Below are 21,232 nucleotides of genomic sequence, written 5' to 3'. Positions count from 1 at the left end.
GGACTAAAATGCTGGGGAGTGTGGCACCCCAGATGGTCTATTGATAACTTTCCTAATTTCTTTCTCGCTATGGCGAGGCCTCAAAGTTGGTGGGCAGATCAACCCTTGCCCTAGATTCCTTCCTCTCTTCTACACTTCACTGGTACCCCTTCAGTACAACTGGCAGGCTATTTAGTAGACTCCAATTTAATGATGCGGGATCTTCAGGATGAGGTAGCATGTCATGTGTGACCTTGGGATATCTGGAGCATGGATGTGTGTCTGAGCTGCACAGGTGCTCTGCAGTAGTATCTTGGGTGCACCTTTGACTCAGGTACACACTCAGGTTTCAGATAGCTAGAGGTACTCCTGAATATTTTACGAATAATTAGCACCAGGTTGCATTGAGTTGGCAAAAACTCAGGCAGAGGCCCTAGTCTGGTAGCTGGCTCCAGTCCCCATTGGTTTGAGCTAATCTCCTGACAGGTCGTTTATCAGTCTGGTCTCATGAGTAATATGATGGATCTCGATTTCACACACACACAGACCAATCTTCAGAGTGTGCCAGAACCCTTTTGTGCTCTTCACTCATCTACAATGGCTGTTATTTAAAAAGAACCTGTATTGCATGCCAGAGATTAATCATAACCTTTCCAACACCTCCTTCCAGCGCACAACCACTTTTCTGCAGGACCAGAGCGTGTACCAAAATACCTCTGTGTCCAGTGCAATTCGAGCATTCATCCATTTTCAACAAACTGCATGTTCACTGAAGGCCACCTTCTGCTAAATCAATCTCCGGTTAGGATCTAATGAAGAGTGAAAATTAAGGGTCCCAGTCTTTTGCAGATCACGTTCTGAAACCCTCACACCTTATTTCCTTTGCCTAGATGTCCTTGAATGTGTTTAAATCTTGCTGAATACTCCATATGCAAAAAGAACAATTGATGGATAGAATGCAGAACAATGTCTATACATTCACCCAGTGCAGAGATCTGGGCCTAAATCCATCGTTTTTTTTGCTCACCATGCTATTCCAGTTTGAACCCAGCCATATGCAAATCAGTCTTGACCCTGCACCCAATGTGAGCAGTTCAGCCCGAACTGCCAGGCCAGGTTCTCCCTGGACTGGAAACAAGCATCCTAGGACCGGTTTCGGGATTTCAGCCCTCATCAGCCAGGATAGCTTGACTCCAGTGGCATGAAGAGCACAGGACCCACGTCTGGGCATACCGATACCACTCGGGGTGACAATTGCAAAAAGAATAATTGATGGACAGAATGCAGAACAATGTCATACATTCACCCCAGTACAGAGATCTGGGCCTAAATCCATAGTTTTTTTGCTTGCCATGCCATTCCAGTTTGGACCGAGCCATATGCAAATCAGTCTTGACCCTGCACCCAATGGTAACAGTCCAGCCCGAACTGCCAGGCTAGGTCCTCCCTGGACTGGAAACAAGCATCCTAGGATCGGTTTCGGGCTTTCAGCCCTCATCAGCCAGATTAGCTTGACTCCAGTGACATTTCGTCCATCAATTGGGTGTCTTTTGCTTTCTCACCCTAAGTGTGCCAGGTATGCCCAGACTTGGGTCCTGGGCCCACTGTGCCACTGGAATGAGGCTATCCTGGCTGAAGAGGGGTGAAACCCCGACACCGATCCTAGGATGCTTGTTTCCGGTCAAGGGAAGACATGGCTTGGCAGTTCGGGCTGGACTGTTCCCATGAGGCACAGGGTCAAGACTGATTTGCATATGGCCAGGTCTAAACTGGGGTGGCCTGGTGAGTAAAAGAATGATGGTTTTAACCCAGATCTCTTGACTGGGGGTGAATGTTTTGATTTGTTCTGCATTCCGTCCATCAATTGTGTGTCTTTTGAATACACCATATGGACTGTGAGGAAACACCTTGATCACATCCTTCCCATATAGCTCATAATAACTCTCTAACTGACCAAATGAACTGGTTGAGAAGTCTGAGGCAAACCAAATAAGCCTGCTCTATAGCCTCAAACTTAGGAACATTAACTTGTGACCCTCATGCTTAGTGGCTATTCAATGTCTTTTCAAGCTGTCTGTCCTTTCTGACAAGGTACATTAGAACCAAATTCAAATTAAACTGTTATAGCTGGGGGGATCCTCAAAGATCAGACCATGCATCAGCAGGCGGTGTAAGAACTTGCTCCTTCTGACAGCTTCTGCCTTTTGCTACCTAAGACCAACTCCTATGTTTTTGATGGTGAATGATTTGTTTATCTGAATCCTCAATGGTCTTTTTTTAGGGAAAGGAGAGTATGTATGGCAAGGAGCCGTATGATGTAGTACAACCACTCTCATAGAGGACAGTTTTCGTCCTGTATTTTTTGACACTTAAGCCTCACCTTGGATACCAATAAATAGTAAAAAAAAGTGTCCAAGCAGTTGTATACGTTATTGGTCCTATCTTGCCACATAAGGAAAACAAGATAGTTATGGGGTTTCAAGGTGTCCCACTATGAAATAAAGCTAACCAGTTTCACCCCATCACAAAGAGCTCATTCAGGTCTGCCACTTTCATCAGGATTAAAAGGTGTCCTATTGAGTGCACTAACAAGATGATGGATGGAGTCATGAAACATTACAAACACCCACCCCCAGTTGAATGAGTTAAATCCATCATTCTTTAGCTCACCGTGCCATCCCAGTTTGGACATGGACATTTACAAATAAGTGTGGACCCTGCTCCTCATGTCAACAGTCCAGCCCAAACTGTCAGGCCCGGTCCTCCCTACCCCGGAAACAAGTATCCTGGGCCGGTTTCGGGGTATGACCCCTCATCAGCCAGTGGCACAGTGAGCAAGGAATCCACATCTGGGCATGCCCATGGCCACTTAAGGCGATCATAGCATACACAAGATGATGGATAGAGTGCTGAAACTTGTCAAACACTCACCCCTATTCAAGAGATCTGGGTTAAATCCAGATCTGGGACTGCGGGTGCATGTTTGCATTGTTCAGCATTCCGTCCATCATCTGTTCTTTTTGCTTTTGTCGGCTTAAGTGGGAAGGGTATTCCAGACGTGGATCCCATGCTCACTGTGCCACTGAATTCAAGCTAGCTTGGCTGGAGAGGGGTAATACCCTGAAACCAGTCCCAGGATGCTTGTTTCCAGTTCAGGGGGACTGACTTGGCAGTTTGGGCTGGACTTTTTCCATGAGAAGCAGGGTCAAGGCTGATTTGCATATGGATGGGTCCAAACCAGGGTAGGGTGGTAAGCAAAACAATTCTGGATTAAACCCAGATCTGTGACTGGGGGTGAATGTTTGCATTTTTCAGCATTCCGTCCATCATCTGTTCTTTTTGCTCATATTGATTGCACTCTACAAATATTAGAGTACTCTTCTGTATCTAAACAACGTGAAAGATTCAGTAATATCTGCTCATACTATACCCATCCAATGTTTATCGTACCGAAGTACCTGTACCTCAAGGCCTGTATAACGATAACAAGCAAAAAAAATGATTCGTGGAGAAAACGTATTATTATTTATTTATGTGTTTTATATAGCGCTAGCTAGACCCGTGGGTATCAGAGCACTTTATAGCATGAATGATATAGAATGGTGAAAAACATGGTATAAGGATACATGAGGAGATCTGCATAACAATAAAAATTTTAAGACAGAATACATTAGAGGGGTGAGTCATGTAATAACTTAGGTAGGTGAAACAGTCAAAAAGACCATCTTTGATGGTGTAGATGGTAAGGAGAGTCAACTGGGTTATCGGATCCTGGCTCTGTTGGCTTTGTCTGTAAAGTATTTGTCGAGGAAATGGAGTTTCATGTCCCTTTTGAAGCAGGAGAAGGAGGGGTTGCATCGGAGTATAATCAGGAGTGTGTTCCACAACCTGGGTACATTACTCAAAAAAGATCGGGACTGGGTGGTTTTCTTTTTCAATTTCGGAAGGATGAGAAGAAGTGAGTTAAAGCTTCTCAGAGTTCTGGCTCTTCCTGCTTTCACGAGTTTGCTGTTTAGGTAGTTGTGGGGATGTGTGTGAAGGGTTTTGTGTGTGATGCATGCAGACTTGTAAATATATCTACCTTCAATAGGAAGCCAGTTGAGGGATTTAAGGGTTGGTGTGATATGTTCAAACTGTTTCACGCCTGTAACGAGTCGGACTGCAATGTTGAGGACTGACCTTAGTGGGGCTAGGTGGGATTTTGGTATTCCTGTTAGGATGGTGTTCCCATAGACCAGTCTAGAGAGGACTAGGAATTGAACTATTGTCTTAAAATCATCCTGGGGGATGAAAGGTTTAATTTTCTTGTGGTGTTTTAGGAAGTACAGTGCACCTTTGGCAGAGTGTTTGATGTGGTCCTTCATTGACAAGTTCTTGTCCAGGGTAATGCCTAGTGACTTTGCCAAGTCCGAGAGGATGAGGGAGCAGTCCGGGGCATCCAGTTTCTTGAGCCAATCTTGGATTGGTAGGTGGTTATGTTTCAGAGAGAACAATATTAATTCAGTTTTCAAACTAATAAAGATGTGGTGGCTGGGCACCGGCTTACACTCTTGTTAGGTCAATATCAGTCAATAACCAAATCTAGGTGCTTCAGGAGGACGGAGAGCCATCCAATCTCCAACACACAGAAGAGGAACAGAATCTTCTTCTTGCACAAAATTATTTACACTGCTCCATGGATCATTTCATAAATGTCTTCGCTTATTTAACAACACCATAGATTATGCCTTGCCAACACGTGTTTTGTCCGTTATTATTAAAACTTGGACTTCGTCAGGGCTCTCTACTGTTTCATCAGGCTTGAATCTTTAAGTTTCATACTGGATGGTCCATTATTATTGTTAATCCATGATCAGTCATAGGGTTCGATATAAATGCAGCTCAGTATTAGGATGAATTCATGCCTCACGGTTAGGTAATCCCGTATATCTGGCGTACGTGGCATCCTAATACTGAGCTGCATTTATACCGAACCCTACGACTGATCATGGATTAACAATAATAATGGACCATCCAGTACGAAACATAAAGATTCAAGCCTGATGAATAGTCAACAGTCGAGAGCCCTGACAAATGCCGAGTTTTAATAATGTAATGTAATGTAAATGTAAATGTATTGCAACTTATATAGCGCACGTATCACCCGAAGGCATCAAGGCGCTTGCCGTGGGAACCCGTCCTGGCTTTTTCCCTGTGGGATAACCCCTACTGGGTATCCCCAGGGTGAAAGCCAGGCATCCCGCAGCGGGGTGGGCTGCCGTAGTGGAGATTAAGCAACTATTGCCCAGAGTTGCAGCGTGGGACCCCATGATTAGAATAGGCACCGAGGCGAGAATTATCGAGTCTGTGGACATTTTGGGCTCAGGACCCTGCCGCGTCGGGAATTGAACCCTGGTCCCGGGCCAGACCTCTGCATCAGGGTTTGCCGCTCTAATCAGTGAGCCACACTCCTCCACTAATAATAATAACGGACGAAACACGTGTTGGCAAGGCATAATCTATGGTGTTGTTAAATAAGTGAAGAAACTTATGAAATGATCCCTGGTGCTGTTGAATATAAGAAGAAACTTACTCAAGTACAGAAGAAAATAACAAATTTGGAGAAATTAAAGGAGATTATATGTCTGAATAAAAGACATTGGACATTGATAACTGTACTATACATTATTGTGTTTCATTTTGAGTGCTTTGAGCTGTGTAAATAAATAATTCAGATTTGTCCGGGTTCAGATTTAGGTGGTTCAAGCGAAACCAGGATTGTATCTTGGTTAGTGTGTCATTGAGATGTCGGATGTCACTGGGAGATTGGATTTTGTAGTACAGTTGTGTATCATCTGCATATAGGTGATATTTAACTCCAGCTTGCTTAAGTATGCTTGTGAGTGGTTCCATGAAGAGATTGAAGAGGGCCGGGGAGAGGATCGAGCCTTGGGGGACGCTAAGTGTGACAAAACTCACTTTCACGTACAAAGACAGCTGGTGGCAAAGAACCACTTGTGGTCACGACCTTGCCTACAACAAAACCTGCGGATCTACCAGCATTGTACCGGCTGATGACAAGCAATACACTTCCTGAGGATGGGAAATTAACAAATGAATCACTTTTCCAAACCTGCTTCACTAATTTCAAAGCAGGGTTGAACCAGGATCCATAAAATTGTCTTTCTATAAATTTGGTTATTTCACTTAGCTCTTTTGGACTTGTTGGTACGTTGCAAATTGACCCGCATGATTTGGGTTTGTGTTTTCAAACTTGTGGACATAACAATGGCCCACAGTGCTGACTGCAAATACAAACAAGAATTGGCAACGCTAATATGCCTATCATAGACTGGCAGCATTTTGGCTTTGTGAATGCTTCTATTTGATTTAGTGCAAATCACAGTTGATTTCAATCATCTCATTGGTCTAGACCCCCTTACGATTTTTCCAACTTCTTTTCTAATTTGGAATTCGCTTTCTTTTTTAGCAGAGGACAAAAATGTGTGTCTTTTATTATTTACCCAGCGAATAGTTATGAGTGACGTGCTGGTGCTGTATTCATAGACTATGTATGACGGATTTGGAGGACTCCCAAATGTAATGTGGTTTAGCAGTACGGCTGCAATCTCGATTTATAATGCTGTGAGCAGTTGCACAGTCATTCACAGGATCTCCCTGAAATCTAAAGTAAAATATATGAAAAATATTCAGTTTTGTTAAGTCTGCATGTAGCTTCTCTCTTCAGGTCATCTGAATTGAACCCCTGTAGCGGACAATAACAATGTAGAGGTCAGGAAGGGAATCCTTGGGACCTCAAAGAGGACTTATAGTTCCTGATCTTCCCTATCCTCCGCAGCACTTCCCAAACGATAGACTGCTGTAAGGTTGCCGTTCCTGACCGCTCACACATTTCCGTAGTGGGGAGACTCAGCAGCCGGGCCTGTGTCTATCCCAGGTTGGATCCAACAGTCCTAAGTACCGGTATTATAGGTGCCACCAAGCTAGCAGGACCTGAATACTAAGTCTTCTAACATCAGGCGATCCAAAGCGGGGGCACAGAAAACACTGGAGGATGAATTTCAGATCTGCTCTGCCTATTGTTCAAACCTTCAAGACTCACAGACAAGTTGCCCGCCCATATTTTGGTTGAGTACTATTTCAGTACTACGGCTTCAAAGCTTCCTCTGAAATATACTGGCTGCGCATTGTCAATGCCGTTAGTGAAAGATAATGGCTGTAGAGAGAATATATTGTGTTATTAGTCGCAATTACCTTGTGAAAGGTATTTTCTGCAGTCTTTGCTAAAGTAGAGACCCGAGATTTTAATATATATATATATATATATATATATATATATATATATATATATATATATATATATATATATATATAATTTTTCATTCATCCTGGAGCAGATTTCTTTTACACTAACATTATATAGATACTCTTCCAAACTGCTAAATATGTTTTAATCTTGTTTTATTCATTTAAAATCCAACATAACGGAGAAACTGCACATTCTTTTTACAATAAAAGAAAAGCCAAGAAGGGCCATGGAAAATCTTAGTTGTGCCACGTTGGCTGTACTTAAAAGTGATCTGCGCAATACTGCAGTCTCAAATTCTGAACAAATTATTTACTGTATAGGTAACCTTTCCAAACAATGAGCATTTCTCTCTATTATCGTTGCCAGCCATACAATTAAGAACTCAGTGACGTCATCCCTTATCAGTACTCTTTTTTTTTTATATCTCCTACACACCATTCCGTTCCCACCGCCCGGACCTAAATCTTGGCAAACTGTTTTGGACAGCCTGTTACTAGCAGCCATGGCCCGTGCAGGCAAGAGCGGTGGGGCTGAGTGGAGGGGTCGGGATTTCGTCAGACGACGACGAGGGAAAATGAATTATTTATTTAATTTTCCCTCGTGGTCGTCTATTGAATCCCTTCCCAACTTGGCCCCACTGCTCTTACCTGCACGGGCAGCGGCTGCGTACTAGTATATACCATCTCCTTAGTAACTGTATTTTGGCGGTAGAATGTTGTAAACATGAAATCACTTGCCCCATTATAGGACCATATGGTACCCATGTTTCAGTATATCACCTGTCCTGCTTGAGTCAATGATGAGTCCAGTTCTATACCCACTTTTAGAACTCTTAAAGAAGTGCCAGTGTCCCCTCTTGCTCACTGGACAGGGCGAAGGGACCTCCAAAGCGCCAACTATGTTAAACCCAATGTCCTGAACTGTCTCTTATCAGTGGACGTACATTCAACCAGAAGGTGTTGATCTAAGTGCAGAATGGGTGACGGATCGCCTTTTCTTATTCACAGTTCTTTGTTTCAGACCGCCTGTAAGTAGGGCGCTGCCACAGCCAGAAAAGCTTCAGACGAACAATGTCGGCAAAAAAAAGAGGCCTATTGAGGTAAGGACAAAACACGGGTATGCATACTTGTCAATGCGTGCATGGGCCACAACTGGCCGTCCATTATGTCTGCATGAATGAAAAATGTCAAACTAATGTATTTAAGCTGATGTGTTCTTCATGAACTGTATGTAATAGTGCTTTGGGGAAGTGTCAGAAATTCACTGTAAAATCCGGAACTCCCATTACAATTCCATGCATACCCACAAATCTGACATGCGAGTAGTAGTAGCATTGAAGGACCGCACACACAGTGCTCTGCCAACCTTCTCCCTTCCCTGACAGTAGAATTAGGAACCCAGATAATTCAGGACACAGACTCACTGGTAATCATGGTAAGTACAGTTGGAGTATGAGCACTCAAGTGGTGTGTGCATTTGTAACTGTGTGCATGGGAGGATATTAGACACCCTGACTTATATTTATCATTGATTTCTTACAACTTGCATCACAAAAATATTATTCATACGAAACACATTTACCAAATATAAAGTACATATAGAACAATGCGTTTTACTAGGACCTGACATACAAGTGCATTCAGAGTGATGCACTTTACATGAATCATAAATGACTAAAAGATTAGTACCAACTGTAGGAACTTTACTGTGTGTCATTCAAAAAGCAGTCAAGAGCAAGCAGTGCTGACATTTAAGAAGCTGATTTCACACATTTTTCATGCTTTGCCATAAATATAGTAAATATCTAGTTACGGCATCATTACATGGAACTCGTTCACTTTCTAGCTGGCCGATATTGCTAGGTAGACATTTCTAATGCCAATCTGTCATAGGACAGTAATAAGCAAGATCTTCTTAAGGAAGAATGAGTGCAGTAGAAACATTTGTATTTTAGTTTTCACTCCATAGCAAAATGGCTAGTAAGCAGTAGTTAAGTCACATTTGTCCCCCTAGCAGTAAAACTAGCTTGCGGTAGAATCCTAAAGCGAAAAATGAGTAGCAACATCTTGGCAGTTTGAGGTTCAATAAGGTCGGAATATTGATACAGGACTTTGTTGAATATCAAGACTTCTTTCACATGGTCTACAGAAGAACACTAAATGATAATGAAATACCTTTGCCACGCTCATATTGTTAACAGAGCTTAACACCCCCACAAGGACATTAGTTGTCAGAGCCGAGGTGATGGTACATAATGAACAATGGAAATTTACAGCTTGTAGCCAATAAGACAATTAACATCCACTCAGCTGATTTCACCAGATACAGGCAAAGAGGCCATAAACACGTCTGATTTTATGTCCATGCTTCACTCAAAATTTCACTGAGCTCAGAATTTAGACAACATCACCTTCTGATTGAATGAACCAGAGTTCTCCAAACAAGATATACATTTCTAATTGTACCACTGAAAAGTCTGCAAACTTTGACCAGGAGTTAAAAACGTTATTGTAATTAGGCCAAATGCGTGTGAGCCATCTAAGTTACTAAACAGATGCAAATGTAAAGGATTGAGGGCTGTTGTGGTAAAATCATATTTTTACAGATTTTAGCTTGTGAATACAAATGGCCGTTTTCGTGCTGTGCTCCTTTGTTGCCTTTCATTAAACGAAGGGAGGGATTTCTTTCTTCAAAGTGATGCGTTTGATTGTCCCATATCCCTAAGCTCAGTCATGTGTAGATCTTACAAATACATAGCAGGTTCATTAGCATTGTAGATGGTCAGGGCAAAGTCTCAACTAATGCTTAAAGGGAGTGTTAGATCCTTATGTTCTCAGATGGAAGGCATGCCAACCTCTGAGGCAACAAACTCAATGACCCTCATCTACCCAGCCAGGATGAGACTTCTCCTCTTTTTTGTTTATATATTAATTGTTATTTATAAAGCGCATTATTACCTGAAAATGTCCTGGTGCTAAGGAAGTAACAACCAGCTGCAACTACAGACTAGACTACTAAGTAAACGCTTTTAATCTGTTTTCTGCATTTAAAAAGGTTGGTTTGACATCTAAGATTGTAAGAGAGCAGGATCTACTTAGGTTGCAACCTTAAAGTCAAAAGATCTGCCCCCTTGATGAGCTGTATTAGTTTTAAGGAGCCAAGTGTTCTTAATGGAACTTACCATGAGAACAATTGCTTAACAAAAGCGGGGACTTGATCATGAAAGTTTTAAACAAATACAAAGGCTTTTAAAAAGAATACGCTTCTCAACAGGCAATCAGTGAAGTGCTCAGAAAAGACAAGATGGAAGCGTGTTGCTGCAAGTTAAGGAGCAGCGATAATTCTACAGATCCTATACCATGTTTTAGCACCTCGACTACATGCCTACTTCCATTCATTTGGCAGGCTGCCAGATTTAATAGAAGGGTAAGTTAATAACAAAAAGGGAGTCAAGTGCTAGGTAGCATTTTATGGAAACTTTGCACAGGACATGGGTCATCGAGTCATCCCAACCCAGTGGATTTAAAAATTTACTAGGCCAAATCCGTAGTAGTAATAATTCAAATACACATTTCACTGATTCAAGAAAGACTTCTGACAGCACTGAAAGCACACTACCATTGAGAGAGTGAAGGATTTATAAATTGTCTGGATCATCTCCATAAAGAAATTAGAAATTGAGTCACATAGCTCTTGAGAGAGGGGCTCGCCAGGAGGAGAGACATTATCCCTTAAAAACTCCTTAACAATTTTAGAAATACTTCTGAGAGACACTGTAATTTTAAAGAATGTGGTTACCACTATGTTTTAAATGAGTTTGCTTGAGTTATGCCCTATAAACATTGAGCCCTTCCCTTATCTTCCAAGGAATATTATTTGCAGCATTTCCTTTCTAGAGTTTCACAACCACTTTTACCATTTGCTATCTTACTGGAGTACTATGGGGCTGATTGGGACCTATGATGGGGAAAAATAGTTAACTATCAGAGCAACGACATCTCAAGCAGAAACAATTCTGGTATTATTATTGGTGTTATTTTGTTTAGAATTGTTGTTCAAGTTACAACATTGGTTCTCTAGCAATGTGCCAAGTTTTGAGGAAGAAATGTTAGGCTGCTTATATTTGGCCACAAGTGACTGATGTGCATTAACGGGTTTAGTGCACATATTATCAAGTTTTATTGCAAACATAAGTGCTAAGTGGTCTTAGTAAATAACAGGCAGTTCTTTTAAGTCACTAATAAAATCTCGGACCCAAATATTAAGTCTAAGGTATGGCCCTCAGATTGAGTCCTCTAAGAGACTAATTATTATTATACCTTCTGATGTACAAGAAAGGAGAACATTTAGAGAAGCAGAAACAACCCACATATTAAAATCTCGTACTAGAACACATTTAGATTAATTTAATACTAGGGCGAATCATCATTTGCAAATTTCTCACAAACTTCAACTGGACTTCCAGGAGTATGTTAAAGCAGAGAGCTGGAAAAAGCATCAGAAACAGTAAGAGAGAGAAGAATAGTGTTTCACCATAAGGAGACCCGTCCATATGGAAGATTCATACTTTAAGGTGTTCCCTAAAAATATCTGCAATTCTTTCTACTAGATAAAGCTAAATGAAGTATTTTATAACAAGGAGGTTCTGAATATATATCTGGAGTATTTGCATCCTTAATCTATGTTTCTGTAATAAAAAAGAAACCATGATCGTGGTCATCAATACAATTAAAAATGAGGTCAGCTTTTTTTTTATCAGGGATTGGACATGTAGCAGGCTGCATGCAGCTGACCCTTAGCCACAGTAGTATGACATAGCTCCGGTACCTTTGAATGTGAGGCTTGGACATTAGCCCCAGATGAGAGTGCAGCTAGGAAAATGAATTGGCTGTCATGTTACCTCGAGTGGAGTGTATCGAAGGTTGAATACACATCCATGATGAAGTACAGTTTTGAGACTGTACCTGTGGTAATGGTGTCAGTAGGAGCTTGCTGGAGTAATTCTTTCCTTGAGTACATCCTCCTACCATAATAAGACCCAGTAGAGGTTTCAGTGGAGAAGGCATCTGGGGTGCAGATGGGTACAGATTATTATTATTAATTCATTCTTGGTAAAGCGCATGGCTACCTTAGGCATCCCAGCGCTATATGCAGCCACAAGAAAGTGTTGGTCTCACTGCAATTGCTGGAACAGCCACGTTTTTAGTTGTTTCCTGAATGTTAAGTGGTGAATCATTGATCTGAGCTGGATCGGGAGTGTATTCCAAAGAATGGATGCATTATATGAGAACATACGAACGCCCGAACGTACACATGAGCGAGCGGTTAATTTTAGGACCTGTACCCTAGAGGGTTTTGTGCGTGATGCAGAGTGACTTGAACATTATGCGTTCTGAGATAGGTAGCCAGTGCAATGCTTTCAATGCTGGTTTAGCTGAGTGTTTTCTAGAGGTGTTGTGTAGCAGCCTGGCTGTGCAGTTCTGCACCACCTGCAATTTACTTGTGGTGGCCTTCGGGGTACCCCTGGTATAGTAAATTACAGTAGTCTAGCCGAGGCAGTATCAGTGCCTGTACCATGGTTCTACGTGCTGTTTCCGGGAGCAGAGGCAATATTTTCCTCAATTGCCTCAGTATTCCAATGCATATAGCTGCTACTTGGACTGCTTGGTGGTTTAGTTTTAGTGACCTGTCTAGTCAGATTCCTAAGCTTTTGATCCTTTCTTTGGGTTTTGGGGCTAGGCCCAGGCGCGTCGGCCAGTTCAGTTTTGGGGGACTCCTAATGGCATTGCTGAGAATCATTAGCTCTGTCTTCTCCCCGTTAAGCTTAAGGTACAATTGGTCCATCCAGGTGGCCACCTTTCCTAGGCACGATTCAAGGTCGACTGCGCTCTTCTTAGGGTGGTTGAGGGCAACCACTAGCTGAGTGTCGTCCGCTTAGGTTACTATTTGGACCCCATACGGAAGGACTATCTCAGCCATGGGTCTCAAGTACACATTGAAAAGGGTAGGGCTCAACGATGACCCCTGTGGGACCCCCCAGGTTAGAGGGATCTTTATTGATGTATGCCTACCTTCAAATACCTGGAATGTTCTATCTGTTAGGAAGGATTCAAGCCAGGATAGAGCTTTGCCTGCAACTCCCACCTCCTTAAGTCTATCCAGTAGAATGCCATGATTTACAGTGTCAAATGCGGCACTCCGATCAAGCAGGATAATTGCCACTGTACCTCCCAGATCAAGCACTTTTCGTGCTTCCTCCATAAATGTAAGTAGTGCTGTTTCGGTGCCATGGTTAGGTCAGAATCCTGTTTGGGAGGTGTGTAGAATCTTATGAAACTCAAGAAAGTAAGTAAGGGTCTTGTTTACATGTTTTTCTAAGATTTTGATAGTCAAGGGAAGTAGCGAGACCGGTCGGTAGTTGCTCCAAATCTCAGGATTGAGTTTTTTTTTTTTTTTATAAGTGCTTTAACCATTGTGTGTTTCCAGATTGATGGTACTACCGCAGTGCTTATGGATTAGTTGAGCACTTCCAGTAGAACCGGTAGTATAACCTCTTTTATTTTGTGCAGCTTGTTGACTGGTACTGGATCACAGGGAGATCCGGATGTCACTGTCTTGAATAATTTGGTGAGGTTGTTCAAATATAGGATTGGGAGGTCGACAAGGTGGTCCGGACCCTCCATAATACTTCCCAATTTTGTATTCGGCTTCTCTGGCTCCGGGGTGGGGGAAAGACATTATATATGTATAGGATTTTTTTATTGAAGAATTCTGCCAACTCCATGCAACGCTGGGGGGCTGATTCTATGGACCTTTCAGGCTGGGGGCTGTGTGAAAGTAGTTTTACTATTCTTGCAATTTCCCTGAGGGGGCTTGGCTGCCACGTTAATTTTCTCCTCATGGTATTGGGCCTGGGCTCTTTTAGTTTTTATCTGATAATTCTTAATCGCCTCTCTGTATTTTGTTTTTTTCTCTGGGCAGTGGTCCTTCCTCCAGGCCCTCTCTAGCTTTTTAAATTTTTGCTTGACTTCTCGAATTTCAGGGGTATTCCATTGGAATCATTTTTCTGTCGGTCTCCTTGATCTCCATTTGTAAGGAATAATGGAGTCCAGTGATGTTTCTATCCATTGTTTGAAGTTGTCGTTTGCTATGCTGGGATCAGGGTTACCTTTGGGGCTGGTGCTAGACAGTGTATCAGACCAAATTTCACGATCTAGTTTTGCCCACGATCGGTCCCAGTTCTTTATTGTCCGATCGTTAGGGACATTTCTAGATGACTTCCAACTAATTGGGATTATAAAATGATCTGACCAAGGGACTGGGAGTGGGTTCTCTACAGAGAGATTATCTTAGTTTGAGAATACTGGGTCTAATGTGTGGCCTTTATCATGTGTCGGGCTGTTGACTTTTTGGTCGGTTTGTAATGGCTGCATGTTTTGAGAGAGGTTAAGGGCCTTGTCTTTAGTGGGTTTACTTTAAGTGTAAATTGAGGTCTCCTAAAATAGTAAAGTTAGTGGCAGAGTTTGCCCTATTTGCCACTGTGTCTGTGAGGGATTTAATAAATGTCCCACACTGGCCCGGGGGTCGGTATATTAAAATTCCTGATAGTGAGCATGTAGGGGAGAAGGTGAGTGTGAATCCCATGGTCTCACAGTCCTGAATAGTAATAGGATCCATGCGTCCCTTTACTTGCTCTTTCATGATGATGGCAATCCCACCTCCTTTCCCAGAACTCCTGTCTCGTCTAAGTATATGATATCCTGGGGGTAACGCTTGTACCACGTCTGGTTCTGCGTCTTTGTGCAGCCATGTTTCTGTGAGGAGCAGCGCCTCCGGCTGCTGTTCGCTGAGTATGATGTTAATTTCAGAATAGTGCCTTGGCTGGGACCTGCAGTTTATGAGGAGTAATTTTAATTCTGTGGGATTCTCTTTCCTATTGGTTTCTTGAGGTGGCTGATTCAATTTAAATGGGCAATTTGGGCAGACTCTGCTGCCAGCGGTGATATTAATTAACCCTGGGCGTAGTAGGCGTAGTGGGGCTACGCGAAGCTATGCGAAGTGGACCAGAAACTACGTCCACCTATGCACTTCGCGTAGCCCCACTACGCGCCACCCGCCTCCCTCCCGCCCTCGCTAAATACCACCCGCCTCCCTCCCTAAATACTGAAATAATTATTTTAAAAACAATAAAACACCACTTACCTTGTCCGCTGCGTCTCCGGGGCTCCCTCTGGTAACCGCGCCGCCATCATGGATAGTAATGCGCATGCGCGGCCGCCCGTGAGTGGGCGTAGTGTTGCCTGCTACGCCTACTTCGCAAATGGCGAAGTAGGCAACACTACGCTCACTCCGTGGGCGTAGCGAAGTGCTACGCCCAGGCTTAATATTAATACAGTGTTTACACTTTTCGTTATCCCGAGTTCAGAGTGCCAACAACTGGTGCTCTGTGTATGTTATGTACTTTGCGCAAAGTACATAACATACACAGAGTCCCAGAGTTCCTGGCTACTGGTCCCCGAAGGGCGCAAGAGCTTGCCATTGGCATGCCACTGGCACCAAAGCACAGGTGTGTGATTTAAATAAACTGCTCCTGAACTGCACATGGTTTAGCTGTGCTAGAGCGCTATCCAAAACGTGAAAACAAGATGGCTGCCACAACTTGGCCAATTGAAAGAATGTGCAAGAAAGAGCAGCTTCCCAATTCAATCAATCAATATATGTTTATTTAGGCTGTAAGCCATAAAAGCACATGAGTTTGGGAAAAAAAAACATATGATAAAACCAGGTTAAGATATATGATATAAAATGTGGAATGTTGTAAACATTAGGACAGGCAACAACTCCTTACTATTAGTCAGGCTCCTGAAACAGGGTAGTTGTATGCAATACATCAAGAAATACCTGATATCTCCCTGTCTGAAGTTGTTCCTTAACATACGTGCGTAGCCAGCTGGTCCTATAACTGCACATTAAGCTATACATAAGTTGCACATAGTAAAATAAATTGGGCAGCCACTAAAGGTTAAAATATATAAATACTCTAAAAAGGTTCCTATATTCTACAAATAAGTATTGCACATCTTATTCTTCAGCTGTTATTTCAATTACCGTTTTACAGATCACCATTAAACAAATTTCCATGGAAAGTGCTCATCCTGTGCCTTACTTTCCACACACCCATCAGAAAACGAGAGAGAGAGCAAAAAGTACTTGTATGGTGTCTCAAAATCGTGAGTGCTTCTTTGTTTTCCCTATTTCCCAAATTTCGACAGAGCGGGAATATCCAACACCTCCTATAGGTAACAAGGGTTGGACAAACAAGATAATGTGCTCAATAGTTTATTTTTGGTCGCCACAGGATAAGCACTGCGACTCGTTGACCCATGATGTGTGCTCCCACTTAGCAGTGAATGCCTGTAGAGGCAAAGTTCCATACCGGAATGTTAAATACAGTCGCCTGCCTGGAGGGAGTTCTATTTCATCCAGAAAATCCTCTTGTTTAAAGGTGTCCTTAGCTCTAAGAAAGGTATGTGTTAAAGATCCATGGCTCAACTGTATTTGTAAGTGATTATCTCTATTTTGCCAATATGTAGTCTTGATAAATGATTTGGAAAGGGACCCATCCTGGTCCGGGGCACTCCACAGACCACAAAGACAATCTCTGACAGTGTACTCTTCACATGCTTTTGCCATGAGACTCTACAAGAGCCCACTTCCAACAAAATGCCCTCTAACCCTTCTTGATAGGCTGATAACTCCAGGGTAGCCCATATCCTCTTCCAGTAAAGTAAGGGGTGCAATGCACGTCTGTGGGAGAGGTCTTTAACCCCAAAGTCCAGCCTCTGTGAAAGCATATGAGTGCTTACAGGAACACCCACCAACTGGCGCATGAAGCGATTTTTCACCATTGCCAATGAGGTCGGGCCCAGACGCCCCAACAAGTCAGCACCATAGACAGCTGTCCCCAAGGCCCTAAGTTTATACATCTGTATCGCTACTGTGAGCTGTGTGTTTTCTTTACGACATCACCCACTACTTGCTCCATTTTTTATCGTTGACTGCATTATGTGAGCCTGCTACCCCAGGTGAGGTGTTCAATTAGAGTGAAGCCTAGATACACAAATGTACGCACAAGCTCCAGTGGGGCCCCTGCCAGAGTGAGATGAGTCTTGGTTAAGCACCCTGGATTCTGGACCATGTACTTAGTTTTGTTCACATTGATCTCCAGTTTCCTCATTTGGAAGAAAGAAATAAACTGGTCCAGCAGCTTCTGGAGCCTCATGAGGGTCTTGGAGACCAGCAAAGTGTCATCAGCAAACATGAGGGCAGGGAATCTCATGTTTGCTAATCTGGGAGCATAGTTATCACACTGATCCAGGAATTTGACTAGGCCATTGATACAGAGTGTAAACAGCGTGGGGGACAACACGCACCCCTGTCTGACTACTCTAGTTATGGGGAAGGGATCAGGGGCGTAACACAGGCCCCCGCAGCCCCTGCGGGCGGGGGGGGCCTCACGCTCCAGGGGGCCCCATCAGCACAGCACTCTGGCTGCAGGGCTCCTGATTGAGCCCGGAGGGGGGGCCCCCGAGCTGCCTTGCAGGGAGGCTCCCTCAAGGTTCGTTACGCCACTGGAAGGGATCAGTTAGCTCACCTCCGCACCATGTTTAACCTGTGCATAGTTGTTATAGTGCAGCCTAACTATGATGTCTAACAAATATTTTGGGACCTGCATCTCGGAGAGGACCTGCCAAAGCATTGATCTTGGTACTAAATCAAAGGCAGAACACAGGTCTAGGAACACGACGTAAAGTCACCCCATCCTATTGTAACAGTCTTCTAGTACAACATTTGTAAACGGAACACTTGATCAGTTGTACTTGTGTACTCTCTAAAGCCCGCTTGGACGTGTGTCTCGAAATCTCATTGTCAGCTAGCCAATCCTGTAATCTACCCTGGATTACCTTGCAAAAAAGCTGTCGCTTACTTTCTACAGGACTTATTGGTCGATAGTTTGCAGGCAAGCCCTTTTTAAAAATGGGGATTATTTCAGCCCCCACCCAAGTGTGTGGAATAGGTGCTCCCTTCAGAATTGCTGAAAACCGCTCTGCAAAGTAAGCACTCCAGAGAGATTTGTCACTCAGGAATAAGTCACCAGGAACTTTGCCTGGCCATGGGGCTTTTTTGGGGACTATTCCCCTGATTGCCACGATTATTTCTTTTACTGAAATATCCTTGGATGCCTCTTCATGTGCATAGATGATGGACCCCGGGGAGACAATTTCAGCAACCTTGACCATTTCACCTTGGGTTATTTGCGGCTGGCAGGTTTCCCCAAGACTCAACTGTTTCATCGTACTATCTTGCTCAGCTGCCTTCTGCGTACACAAACTGAAGAAGTGTGCCAGCCAATCTCTTGCTGCAATGTTATTTTCAATGGTGCTCCATCCATCCCTGCTACCTGTTGCTACCAAGTTCCAGAAGGAACTGTGTTCTTTCTGTTTGGCAGCAACTAGTAGGGACTCCCATATTCCCTGCTCCCACACATTTTTGGCCCTCGATAGTGCTAACTTATCACACCATCTGGCGGCCTGAATCAATGGTCTGTTACTCTGTCTGATCACAAGGGTCAGAGCAGACTTAATTACCCAACAAACTTTATTAAACCAGGATTTATAATGGGTCCTTTCCACTAAGCGCCCTGTTTTGACTAGAAAAAAGCTCCTCAGATTCATGTACATTGGCTGTGAGTCCCAATTATTGCCCCATGTGACTCAGCGGCACTCCCTACACAAATCAACGGTAACATGCCCTCCATACCTGTGGCAACCATCCTTTAGATCTCACTAATGTAGACTCCTGAGAAAGCTTGAATGTATTCCGTTGCACTTTACGACTATTGCTAGTAACTTTCAGCATTCTATGTAAGGCCTCCCCTGAGGTCTTGTGTTGTATACTAATGGGCAAAGTTAGCAATGAGGGTCAGGGCATTGTGGTCACTGTTCGATCGTTGCATGACTACCATATCCACCAAGAATGCCAAAGCTTGAAGTCCAACATTATATAATCAATTAGGATGGCCTGGTTCACCCTATTAAACGTGTGGTTGCCTGTATTATCAAAGACTGACCTGCCGTTACAAGCGCAAATCCCCTGGTTAGTGTAAGGGCATTGATTTGGACTGCTGAGGGTGACCATTTCTTGATGGAAGGAATTTCCAATTATGGTATAGCCCACATAGTGTCCACATCTGCTGTCAGGGCAAGGCTTTCTATACTTAATGGTTCTAATTGACAGTTAAAATCGCCCCTACTATTTTCCGTTCGGAAGCTGGGAGTAAGGCTCAATGCTCATTTAGACGATCTACAGCAATGGATTTCATTTTATTCCTGATGGTTCAGCAGTATACATTATATATTTATAAAATGGCACATCCAAGTGAGCGGCCAGGCTAAGGCATATGATGTTGGGGGAGTTCACTATAACCTCCTTCAAAATGCCTGAGATGGTGGATTTTACCCACAGCGTTAGACCCCCCTGAAGGCCTGCCCGCCCCTATAGATGTGGCTGCCTTGTAAAACTTCACATATCCTGTACGGTAGAGGGGCTGAGACCAAGTCTCTTAGAAAAAGCAAGCATCCTATTGGTCAATAAAATCACACCACTCTGAAATTACTAATTTAGATGCCAGTCCAGCTACATTTCAGTATATTAGCCTTATTGGCATAGTTACCTCTTTGGGAACAGCCCTGGTTAAATCAACGAGCAAGGAAGGTAAGGGAGCGGGGGGGGGGGCAGGTTCTAAAGTTCCTGTTCTAGATGGAAAATTATATTTGGTTGCTTTGGATCACCCCTGTAGAAAGGGCATCATCATTACCTTTACAGGCATCAGGTCATATTCTTGCTTCTGTAACATCTACTGAGCCCTTAGCCATAGCTTCTCAATTCAGTTATTCCCTTGAATGGCACAAGTGACAATAATATAAGGCCTCAACAATGTAAAGAGAAATAATTCTATGGTGCAAAGTAGTTAACACTGGTTCACTTAAAATATTACAGTGAGTTGAAACAAAATATAACAAATTACCCAAAATGGTTAAAACTCAAAAACCGGGTAAAACATCAGAATATCGATTCAGAGCGGAGTCAGCAAAGCATGTGGCCTGTTAGTTACTTCCAAAAGCAAGATGTTTATGCAAGTGAATTAAATAAGCCATTCCTGATCTTCACATGGGTTTAGCTGCTACAGCGTTACTGCAAAAGTTGAAAGCAAGACGGCCACCAAAAACGGGATAGACCAGTTGAAATAATGTGCAAGCAAGAGCTGCTTCCCCGATCAAGGCAATTAGCAGGTAAACATGACTTGTATCTTAAACATAGTAAATAAAAGCAAATGCAATATCCATAGACTTGTTTGACTCTGGTGAAGAAGGATCTCAGAACCATAATTGACAACCAGATTCTGAAAGTTATCCAGAACGTACAGATGGTAGGAATGCACTATTCAAATGCACGTAACATGGCATAACTTAACAATTCGTGTTCTCAGTTTTCGGGTCACTGTCTACAGCCTGGCAAGGAGATAAAGGAATAAGAAATATTACATCTGTGTACCTTTAAAAAGAAATCCTTCTTGCACATTGAATATTACTGCTCCTTTCCCTAAGAACACTGATGTGGAGCAGGGATTTCTGTGTGTTTTGGAACCTCATCGATGGAAAAATAAGCTAAGATTGAGGATCCCAAAATGTTTCAGATGTACATTTTAGAGAAACAAGGCCCAGGTATGAGAACAAAACTAAACAACAGTATCTACTTACTATCCCCATACATAGTTAAAGTTGTCCACGTAGGTGTCTGATAGAAACCTGCACATTGGGCTATCCAACAAAAAAACATGATTCTGATTTGCAAAGATGCAGTATCTGGGTTTCTTTCCTCCTT

At 43.0% G+C, this 21,232-nt stretch overlaps 1 protein-coding gene across 7 annotated transcripts in view; it reads left to right on the top strand.

The window, feature by feature from the left end:
* EML5 (EMAP like 5) overlaps positions 1–21,232 on the top strand; it is a 1,317,369-nt gene that overhangs the window by 981,709 nt on the left and 314,428 nt on the right. For 5 of the 7 annotated variants that reach the window (XR_013600929.1, XM_078660021.1, XM_078660020.1 and 2 more), the window contains exon 28: positions 8,309–8,387. The exons of the other annotated variants lie outside the window; for them this stretch is intronic. Coding sequence is in view for 4 of the 5 variants with exons in the window: in XM_078660021.1 (XP_078516147.1) it covers positions 8,309–8,387 (79 nt within the window). In the remaining variant the exon portion in view is untranslated. The remainder of the gene's footprint in view (positions 1–8,308; positions 8,388–21,232) is intronic. 7 annotated transcript variants of the gene reach the window in all.

This window comes from Lissotriton helveticus, chromosome 9 (genome assembly GCF_964261635.1).
Source record: "Lissotriton helveticus chromosome 9, aLisHel1.1, whole genome shotgun sequence".
NCBI lineage: Eukaryota > Metazoa > Chordata > Amphibia > Caudata > Salamandridae > Lissotriton > Lissotriton helveticus.
This window is presented reverse-complemented; position numbering and strand designations above follow the sequence as displayed.